The following is an 11,436-nucleotide window of genomic DNA, read 5'->3' on the forward strand; positions in this document are numbered from 1 at the left end:
ACAAAGCCTTATACCAAAGCCCAGCAAGCAGGGTGCGGCCCTATGGTAGTGACCTTTCTGTCATGTCAGGACCTTGGTTCAGTTGCCTGCACTGCTGAGAGAAAAAGACAGACACACAGTACACACCATAACTGAGAAAAACTGAGCATGGCCAAGGAGGTGGAAAGCAGACAGAGCTAAAAATCATCTTTATTTTTTGCTCAGTGAGTATTTCAGATAACTTGTACCTGGCATACAGGCTTTGGGGTGGAACATATTGTCCACACAGGAAAGAGCACTTCAGAATCATCAAGGCAGCAATGCGTTGTCGCAGAACACAGCCTGTGTGTGGCACTCACAGCTGCTCCTACCCCAAAGGATAACCCATAGTTGCTTTTGTTTCCCATGTTTTATTTGGGGGTTTTTGTTTGTTTATTTTTTTCAGACAATCTGACTATATGTAGCCCAGGCTAGCCTGGAACTCTGTCTGTAGATCAGGCTGGCCTTGAATTCAAAGAGATCTGCCTGCTTCTGTGACCCAAGGGCTGGGATTAAAGGCTGTGCCAGCACTTTACTGCTACATCTTCTCCACTGTCTTCATCTTCTGTAGCCCAGGCTAGCCTTACACTCATTTTGTGACTGAGGGTGACCTTGATCCTCCTTTGCCTCCCTCCTGACCCTAAAACACACTTGTACCATCATGCCTCATGCTTTGGACCACGCTAGGAATTGAACCCAGGATTTCATGTGTGCTAGGCGGGTATTCTTTCAACTGAGCTACATCCCCAGCCCTATCTGCCCTTCTGTGTCTGCCTTCTTATTCTTATTACTGTTTCCATTGTCTGTACATCCCATGAGCTACAGCCTCATGGCTGGTGTGTGTTAGTGTCAGAACTCACTCTTGGGAGAGGAAGAAACAGGGACTGTTCCCAGTGTAGTTGTCACTTCTGCTGTTGACAAGACACTGGGCAGTTGTTTCTGACTTAGGGTAATTGCCGGCTGCACTGTTGAACATCCTGTGTCCTCTGAGGAACATCTGGATGTATCCTATGTTCTCTGGGGAACATCTGGTGTATCTCTGCACCTAAGAGAAAGATTGCTGGGTCCTTAGATTTGCATGTCTTCACTGTGACGTACTGCCAAATAGTTTGTAGAGTGGTGGTTATGCCAGCTGCTGCCCACAGGAGTGGTGTATGAAATGCCTTCCATCAATCTGTACAAGAGGCAGGACCTGCATTCCCATGTCTACCTTGAAGCTGAGCACCTGTCCACCTACCGGTTTCTACCTGGACAATAGCTGGCACCCTCCTCTCCAGGATTTTTACCTTCTTGCCTACCTTCTACCAAGTCAGTACCTGTCCTCCTAATGGCTCGTGCCTCGACTCTGGATATCAGCCCTGGTTGATTATGTTGGAAATACCTTCCCCTTGGTTTGACTTTGATTTCTGAATCAATCCTCCAATGAACTGACTGCTTAACCTAAACTGAATTCAATGTGTCCTTATTTTCCTTTATGGTCAGCATAGTTCCTGCATCAGAAACCTTTGGCTGTGCCCAGACCATAAAGATGTCTCTTGCTTTCTTCCAAAACACTTGTTTAAAAATCTTTTGTCGCATTTCTGTTGCCCCTGTGGTACCAGCTGTATTTCTGTTTCCCTTTGTTGAGAAAACCGTAATGACAGTAACCTTCAAGAGACTGTTAACTACATTTGTAATTTATTCACAGCAGTGTTTGCAACACATTTGCAAAATTGGAGAACACTTTCTGCCCATGTAGAAGTGATGCTACATAGGTTCCAGCTCAACAAGACTTGGCAGCCATACCCGCAGAGTTGTCAGGGACTGTCCCTCAGCTTTGCTGAAGATGCCCCTGTCTGTTTTTCAGGTTTAGACAAACAGAAAGCCTTTCCCCAGTGCTGTGCCTCTAGACCTGGAAATGTCACAGTAGAAAACAAACAAGACTGAGGTCTCAGGGTCCAGTTGGAGGATGCCAGTCACATGGGAAACAAGACCAGTGTCCCTAGTGTCCTGGTATTCGAGGTGTTGGAATAGCTCAGAAGGGGAAGGGTAGGAAAGCCTTTGTACAGGCGGCCTTGAGCCATGTCATCCAGGTGGGTGGAAATTGATGAAAGGGTTTTCTCAAAGTTGAGTTAGCCTCATAGAACCGGAAGGTGAAGGCTGCTCTCCCCTGTGATGTTGTAAGAGACAGAATGCCACAGCTCTTCGGAGAGCAGCTTGGCAGCACCTGTCAGCCATTACTAGGTAGTCAGTGGGAATGTGCTGCTATACAGAGAAATGCTCTGGGGTGGAGCTGGGCTCTGGCTCCTCTCTTTCTGTTCTGTAAAACACACACACATACACACACACACTTGCTTGGGACCGACACCCATCAGTAGAGGAATGGTTGGTCTAGGAGACAGTGAGCATTGCTCAGCAGTTCAGAGCAATAGTAGCAGTACACTGTGTGCTGTGAGACCATCCTGGGGATTGGGGGTGGGGTGCTGGTTGGGGTGGAGGAAGAACCAGGTACAGTCTAATTTTTGTATTTAAAAAGTTTACTAACTGCTGCTGTTTGGCATCCTTATTTGGATCCTGGAATAGAAATATAGGATGTTAGTTTAAGAACTGGTAACATCTGAAAGACTTGTAGCTTCTGGTGCTGTGGCCAGTGCCCCATGCATGGCTCAGCATTAGGTGAAGAGGCATACTCTGCCCTGTCATCTTGCTCATCTTCCTGGTCTACCTGGACGAATTGACCTTGATGAAACTGTTGTGTTGTGTTGCCAGATAGTATCTGAGAAGGACCTCTTCCCCTCTTTCCTCTCACTCTGCTGCAGGTCGAAGAATTCCATCCACTGACGCCAACCCGGCGTCTGGCGGCAAGGGCTTCAAACTCCGAAGACAGCCATCGGAGCCAAAGCGAAGCTGCTGCTGACGGCCCTGGGCCTGACCTTGATGAAGAAGCAGGTGGTCCTGGATGCTGCAAGAGAGCCGTGCCTGCCACTGGCTGCCACCTCATGCTCTTATGCAAAAAGGACTCAGAGGACCAGCTGCTGGGTCTCTCGGAAGACCGCAGCAGGCATCTCTGTCTGCAGACTTCTGTCAGTGGACTCCGGCATGCACAGATCATGCCTGACTGAAAGGAGCACCTGCTGCATGGATGGTAGGATTGACTGGCTGGTCCTCTTGTAAGCAGGATTTCATGTATTATTTGTAAAGGGAAATGAGCACTTTCGTGGATATAAGGGAAAAGGCTGTAGAGATGGTCATCTCCTTAGTCCTCATCTCTAGTGTCAGAGTCGTATCACTAAGATGTGGGAAGAGATCACAAGTAGAAGGATGGTGTTCCTGGGACAGCTTCCACCATCTCTAAAGCACTTTCACGCACAGTAAATTCATGCTGCCATCGCAGCAGCTGCCGGTTCACCTTGGGTTTGCTTCTGACCCTGTATGTGTCAGAACCCACGCACATTAGTTATGGTCACCTTTCTACATAAACTCTCGTGGTCCAGGCGATGGGGTAGAGAAGCTACCTGGAGCCAGTTGAGTTGCATGTGTCCAAACTGATGAACAGTAATTTTAAAAAGAGGAGGAGAGAACAAAGCAAGTGAGTCTTTTGGGGGGATGGTTGTTTGTTTATGGTTTTTTGCCCTGTTTGTTTTGGTGGGGAAAACAACTGTGTGCTGCCTAGCATATGTAAATTTGTAGTCTATATTTATGAGACCATTGCTTAAAAATTATAAATTATGTAAATACATTAATAACTTCTGAATTCCTTTCAGTACTCATTTAGTCCCATGCTTATCTCCTGTGTGCCCACCCATTTTCCAGCCTGTCCACAGGAAACTCTGAAGCCCATTCACCTTGTGCAGAAGCATGGAGCACTTAGCTCGAAGCTTCCTTCCTCCTCCCCCACCCTTCTGCATCCCATCTGGAAATGGTAATAAAGACACATGCCTCCTTGACAAGCCTGACTAGTCCTTCCTGCCGGGGGCAAGAGTGAGCCCAGGACCCGTAATTCACCTAGGGCGAGAGTGAGCTTCTCTCAGCTCCTCCAGAGAGCTCGGACCAACTGTTTTAAGAGTGCTTTGCTTATTAACAGCCGGCTCACCTCTCCCTCCTTTATCTTCTCTTGTTCTGTTAGTGCTTCACACTCTTTTCCCTCAGGAGCCTAATGAGGTTTTTAATATAATCTAAAAATAAAGCACCCAAGTGAAGCTGCTGGAAATTTGTTCCTGGCCTAATTTGGCGCCCTTCCAGCCCGGGTATTGTAAGGGAAGGAAATTTACAAGATTAAATAGGAAATGAAGCAGCTTGGATTTCAAACCAAATTGTGTTTTCAGAGCTGTCCTTAACTGAACAGTCAAAACTTTTCAAAACAATTGTTGCTACTTTATGCCCCTCCGCCACATGCTTAAGATGGAGAGGGTTTAATGGAATGGCAACCCAGGTGACACCAGACCTGAACGAGGGCTTGTAAACATCTCAAGTTGCTTATCCTTCCTGAAGTCAGACTTTGAGCACCTCTGTATAAACAAAAACAGCATTGCTTGGCTCATGTGGACAAGGCTACCCATGTGAGACCCTTTCTGTCTCATTTCACCAAAAGATGGTATAGATTCTTGACCTGGAGAGTTGAGTAAATTCTGTGTCATGGCACATGAGTGTGCAGGAAAACACCTATACCCCTACTGTTCCGTGACAGCCCCAGGCCTCTCTAGATGCCTTCCCTCCTGGGGCACATGGGGGGAATGACTGAGCACAGGATTAGAAGCATAGACTCTGTTCATGTCTTCCTCCCCATCTGTCACAGTCTGACCTAGACACAGGGCTGTCTTGCTTATGGCATTGTGTGCTCAGTGACAGCAGGTCTCCTTCAGACCCACCCTTCCTGTGCGCGCAGTGAGCACAGGGACATCTCCACTAACTTTCTTTCTTTTGACCACATTTTAGATTAAGCAGGAATCTAATACACATTCTTTGTTTTCCTGGCTGTTTCTTAAGAGAAATAGCCAGACTCCAAAGGCATTAAGACACACAGACCCTCCATAAAATTCTTTGGTTCCCTTGTGACGCAGGGCCATTTTTAAAAACTTTGAAGAATGAACAGAAGGGAAGATGTTTAATTAACTGCCGGTACGTATTGATCTCTTTCTGAGGAACTGGAATAAGCTCCTTGCAGGTGTCCGATCCTAGGAACCACTGTCTCTCCATGGCTCCTTCTACATAAGTGTTTTTCTGATTCTGTGATAACTAATTAACTATCATTTGGTGATTAAAGGAGCATAGCATGAGAGCTTGATTAAGTGTCCTTCAGTGTAAACTCTGAGAAGTGATTGGGGAGAAATACCTGCTGCAAGCCCTTCTGTCTCCCAGTGATACGCTATCGCCCGCTTGTCAGCTGCCTCCAAGACAAGTGCTGGACATGGCAGCTGAGAGATTTATTCCTCTGAAAATAACCCCGGTCCTTGTTCCCCATCTATGATAGTGCTTGAAGTGTTCACCTCCTCTCATTGTGCTCCTCTCCCTTCCATGCCTACCCAGGTCAGAGGCTTGAGATTGTCTTATGAGAGGCTTGGCTACTTGAAGAGGCCAGTGTCCTTGTGGAGAGATGAGCTGCCCTGTGGAGTTTTTAATAGATGGGGGTGGGGGGGCAGCCCACATTTAATTTTAGGACTTCTCTGTAAGTCTTAACATGTATTCCTTGTCTCCAGGAGGCAAATAGGTTAGGGGGATTTCCAGAGCTCTAAGAGATGCAGTACTGAAGGTGGTTTGTAGTAGGTGGCCGTCTCCTGGCACCGTGGGCTTCCAGACCAGAGGGCCTGCTGCTCTATTGAAAGGGCAGTGTGTTTGAATGGGCGGGTTTGCTTTGGGATTCATTGCATGCCAGCACATCAGCCTCCACATCCCAGAAGGCAACGGTTCATTGCTTTATGTCTCTTTCTGCTGCAAAAGACATTGATGAGGTGCAGCTCAGCACTTCTTTACACACATTCTTTCAGGACCCAGAGACTGTGACACATGGGTCTTCAGATACCCAAGTGTTGGCGAAACCCTGCAGGAGTCACAAAAGAATCCTTACCTGGGGACCCCTAAGTTAACCTACAATCCTGCTTCAGAACATGGCTGCCAACCAGGTTGGCTTTTATCATTAAACTTAGCAGGCTGTCACCCTGACCGGTGAGCACAGAAAGACCATGGGAGCTGGCTCCTGGAATCCCCTAGAAGTCCTCATTAAACTTGGTCTGGAGGAACAGACAACATAGTCTTTGTTATTGGACTTGATTTCAAGATACGTCCCACCTCATCATAGCTCATACAAGATGCAAGCTGTCAATACTGTATAAGATGATACTGAAGATAGCTATGAATATGTTTTTGCTTTGGGAGTTGGTGGGAGTTGGCACTTGCTATGAAGGCTGATGACACAAATTGAATCCCCAGTCCTATATAATGGAAGAAGAATTCCACAGGTTGTCTTCTGATACACACACACCGCATCAGTAAATGTCATAATTAGAAAAAAATATTCTGAGCATCATATTATGTAGAGGATAAACAGAGCACTGTGCAGCTTTAGAAAAGGAGGGTCAGATAGAATTTAGCCTGAGGCTCAGAGGGATGACCTCAGTGAATTTCCCATGGCAGCAGAAAGGCTTGTCTCGACTTCCAGTAATAGAAAACTAGGCAATTTGATTATCTGATTTTCGAGAAATGTTAATGGAATTCCAGGGCATTTGTCCTGTTTTATGTGCAAATGAAAGTCTGAAAAATATTAGAAGGCTACTACACTTCTCAGGAGCCTCCCTTCTGTATCTCGGAAGGTGATGAGCGAGGGGCCGCTGTGATGAAGTTCATTAATGTGCTGCGAAGGGCGGCTGAATGGAGCTTGGAATCGCTGTGTTTCTCAGCTCGTCCTTCAGGGTGCTCTTAGCAAGGAGGAGAGTGATTTACTCTCTGGAGCTAGGACTTCCACCAGCATGCATCACATTTAATTTGATGGTCTGTACTATCAGAAATAACTAATATCTGTGTTCTTTCCTCTCAGAGAGCAATCAATTATAGATGTGCTAGAATATTTTGGCTTCAAAACAAAAGGATTCAGAAGTTTAATAATTAAAAAAAAGTCTCAGGCCTTCCATCGGTGCCTTTTTATTATGTTGAACATTTTAGATAGCAAGATTAGAATATATAAATAGTAGATGGTGAGATTAAAATCATAATGTCTAACAAACTTAAGAAAAAATGTTTTAATTTGCTGTGAGTTCATTTTATGGTGCCCAGTGCCTCATCAAAATGCTACATAATTACAACAAGCAAAAGCCCGGGTAGCTCTCCACAGACAGGCCTTAAGTGCCAAACTCTATCTGCCAATTAATGGGGAATCCTAAGACAGCAATGATTTTTTTAAAGAGCCGTCTTTAATTGACAGTTTTCAACTACGGGTCTTAATGTCCTCCTTAATCGCACAGTAGAAGCAGCCTGCTGGCTTCCACGTGCCACTTCTTGATTCAGGAACTTTCCAGTGTTTCAAAGCAGCTTGTTTACTGCAGTCCATTGGAGGAGTCCTCTTTAAAATAGCATGCTGCACACGGGGCCCGTGGTCTTCACTCAGAACTACCATTGTCAAGGAAGCCCCAAGCATCGAAAGGCAAGCTGTGCGCTTCCGCCACCGCTCCATGAGGTAGGGCTTGAGTCAGCCGCTCAGTGCCTGCAGTCTGTCCCGTGCTCCTCTCCTCACTCCAGGCCATTGCCAGGCCTGCCCACAACACTGTTTGCCTTAAGGACTCATCCTAACATTGTTTGGCCATCATTAACACTTGGTATTTGTACTTAAATAATCCCTCTTTCCCCTCAGAAAAGCTTGGAAGCAAGGCTAGAACTTCGTTCCCTCCCATCCCTGTTTGAAGTTTACTGCACAGTGCATGAAACTTTCTCAACTTGGGTCATGCCCATGATAGTCAGACGGACCAGTTAGCTTGGGGGAGGATGATTGGCAGCCAGGTAGTCAGAGCAGCTGATCGAAGCTCTATATTTAAACCATTTGTTAGACTGTTGTAGACAGAGTTTTATTGCCCTGGGAAGGATCTTTTTTTTTTAACTCGCTCCACTCAGTCTTTCCATCATTTTACATCGTGAGTCACTCACACCATCATCAATCACCACCCTGACCTTCAGAAATTACGGCTTGCCTTCCACAAGGATTGGCGCAGAATTCTCCCTTAGGCTCCCTGCGCATGTGGTGTGCCCTTCTCTGTGGGGGGAAAGAGCCCCCCAGGACTTATAGAAGGGCATTGGGCAGCATGAGCCCGAGAGGCAGACACAGTTACAGTGACAGAATGTGATCTGTCACTGGTGATAGGGCGATGGGCTGAAGGATCCGAACTCCACAGAGTTTATGAGAGAGCACTTGTCTGGGAGTTTGAAAGTCCAAATCGGACATTTAGAGAGAAAAGACAATCTAAGCCCTTGTACCAGCAATCCTTTTTTTCTCCTAAGAGTGCCATCCCTTGTCAAGACCAATGCCAGGAGTAAGCGACCTGTGCCTTTTACAATAGCATCTATTTGAAAATGCAGTTGCCCCTGGTTTCCCAAGCCTGGTAGCACTCTAAATAGCCTGAACCTAAAGCCGTGGTGGCTTCACACCAAATGACATACTGCCTGCTTACCTGGGTCGTAATACTGGGATGAGGATTTGCCAAGCCTGTATGGATGTTCCATGACTATTTTTGCAGTCTGACCTTGGGCTGGACCTAAGTCTATGTAAACTGTATGATGTCTGTTTGGTTTGTAAATGCCGATTAAAGAAAACTCAGCCGTTCGCTTTTGTGTACTTCTGTTTGCAGACAGTAGGTCTGGCACGCTTTGGAACAGTGCTTCTTCGGCTTGGCTTCAATCGTATGCTTTATAGAGTGTGGCATGCTCTGTCACTAAAAAATTTGTGTAAAGAATGGTGTAAATATTTTGTTAATAAAATGCTATGTTTACAGAGGCATGTTTCAGCCTCCAGTATTTCTCTGTGGCACTCATTACAATTCTTTTTGTTTGATTTTGTTCGTGGTGGGTTCTCCTTGGATAGCCTAATGAATTCAGCACTCCCACATATTGGGATTTCAGGTTATGAACACCACACCCATCACCCTTTACATCCTTCTAACCACATATTCCAAAGACATTTCAGACAGGTTTGGGGCATAGTGTTCGAGAAGGTAGCAGTGGTATCAAGTAGAAGGTTGATGTATCTGTGCCATTGGATGGAGGGTTGGTGTATCTGCCATTGGATGGAGGGTTGGTGTATCTGTGCCATTGGATGGAGGGTTGGTGTATCTGTGCCATTGGATGGAGGGTTGGTGTATCTGTGCCATTGGATGGAGGGTTGGTGCATCTGTGCCATTGGATGGAGGGTTGGTGTATCTGTACCATTGGATGGAGGGTTGGTGTATCTGTGCCATTGGATGGAGGGTTGGTGTATCTGTGGTCTTGAATGGAAGGTTGGTATATCTGTGGGTATCTGGTGGAAGGTTGGTTATCTGTGGTCTTGAATGGAAGGTTGGTATATCTGTGGTATTGGATGGAGGGTTGGTGTATCTGTGGTCTTGAGTGGAAAGTTGGTATATCTGTGGTGTCTGGTGGAAGGTTGGTTTATGAGCCAGGAATAAACACACATAAAATATATCTGTCTTTACAAGTCATTGTGTTGAGAGACCCATATGACTCAAGGGAAGTAACTTTAATATAGGTTGAGTGACTTGCTTTGTCATTGGTAAAATATATAAGCATGTATAGAAAACACCATAAATCTGTGTCCATCCTGAATGGTGGTATGTACATCCCAGAAACATGTCTGCCCTGTTTTATGTGTGTATGTGTGTGTGCATGCACATGTGAAGGCCAGAGGTCAGCATTGAATGTTTTCCACCTTAATTTTTGAGACAAAGTCTCTCACCAAATCTGGAGCTTACCAGTTGGTGAAAGTAGCTGGCCAGCACATTACACAGATCCTCCTATTTCCACCTCCCCAGTGTTGAGATGACAAGCTCACTCTGCCACCCATATCCTTTACATGGGTGCCAAGGAAACTCAGGTGCTCGTGCCTGAAGAGCAGGCACATCATGGCTGAGCACATCTTCAGCTCTGATTTTCTGACACCAAAGAACCTTTGTCTCCTTTCATGTTTTGTGTGTGTGCTTTGAGACATCTCATCTGAGTACACCAGCTGTGTGGGTGTGTTGTTGGGCCTGGCCTTGATTTAGAATAGCACAAAGCACTTACGCTCACTCCTGCCTACGACTCTATTGTACAGACTCCTGCACGCACCCATTCTGTATCCATAGGCACCGGGTTGCTTCCAGATTTTTGCTGTTACAGGAATGCCTTTCATGAGTGAGCATTCCTGGTTGCCTGGTTGGTCTACTGGTGCTTGTTTTGTTTTGGATTTAAGACAGGATCTCACTCAAGCCCTGAGTATGCTAGGAATTCACACTGTAGTTCTAGCTGGCCTGGAGCTCACAAGAGCTACCTACCTCTGTGTACTGGGGTGACAGGTGTGAGCCCCCACCCCCCGCTGCTGTGAGCATTCTATGGTGTACACATAGCATTTCTCTTGGGTACATCCTGGCAGTAGCACTTCTGGCTGCCAGGAGGCACATGGTATTTCTACAGTTTTTGCTCCTTATTTTGCTCTTTATTAGATGCACTTTTCTAAGGTGGCCCCTCCATAGAAGCCACTAGCCGAGAATCTCTCCTGCTCAGTCTCCCTGGTTACAGCCTAGAAGTCCATAACCTGCTGCTAGCAACAGTTATTTCTGAAAAGAGAGGTTGGGTGACAGGCACCCATTTAGTAGATAATTCTATACTTGTGCAAGCTTCCACTGTGTGCATGAGCTTCCTTATTTTGAAAACACAACCTCCGGAAGGAAGGAAAGAACTGATTCCTGAAAGTTGCTCTCCAGCCTCTTGATGCCTGCTGTGATAGAGATGTGCCCGAATTCACAGCTCACAGAACAATAGAGTTTTAAGAAGTCAGGGCTGCTGTGTGTGTCGCTGCCATGCCCGCTGCTCTCCGTCCAGTGTACTGAATAAACTTGTTTTCTTTCTGCTCTGGTCTAAAGGGCAAATGCTTTCACCAGCTGACCAAATCCTCGCCGCATCTTGCAGGCTTCAAAGGGCTTACACAGCCCCTAAAACCACAGATAAAACTTTTAAAACCTCTCGTCTGCCTTGAGAACTTCAATGAAAATCAATAAAAACACAGAAAGTGTGGTTTCTCCTAGCGTGCATGAAGCCCTGGGCTTCACACACAGCACAGCACAAAATAAACACGGTGCCACACACCTGAAGCCTCGGGAGGTAGAAACTGGAAGACATGGAATTTGAGATCACCCACAGCCACTTGCTGTGGTGCCATACTCCTTTGATCCTAGCCCCTGGACGGCAGAAGTTTGAGGTGAGCTCGTT

General features: G+C 46.2%; 1 protein-coding gene across 1 annotated transcript in view; it reads left to right on the top strand.

Moving 5' to 3' along the window:
• The window catches only part of Rab22a (RAB22A, member RAS oncogene family), a 48,979-nt gene extending 40,007 nt beyond the window's left edge, over nucleotides 1–8,972 (top strand). The window contains exon 7 of the mRNA XM_031372912.1: nucleotides 2,817–8,972. Within this exon, the coding sequence (XP_031228772.1) occupies nucleotides 2,817–2,914 (98 nt within the window). The 3' untranslated portion in view covers nucleotides 2,915–8,972. The remainder of the gene's footprint in view (nucleotides 1–2,816) is intronic.
• The last annotated feature ends 2,464 nt before the right edge of the window (nucleotides 8,973–11,436 follow it).

The sequence above is a fragment of the Mastomys coucha genome, unplaced genomic scaffold, assembly GCF_008632895.1.
Source record: "Mastomys coucha isolate ucsf_1 unplaced genomic scaffold, UCSF_Mcou_1 pScaffold15, whole genome shotgun sequence".
Classification (NCBI taxonomy): domain Eukaryota; kingdom Metazoa; phylum Chordata; class Mammalia; order Rodentia; family Muridae; genus Mastomys; species Mastomys coucha.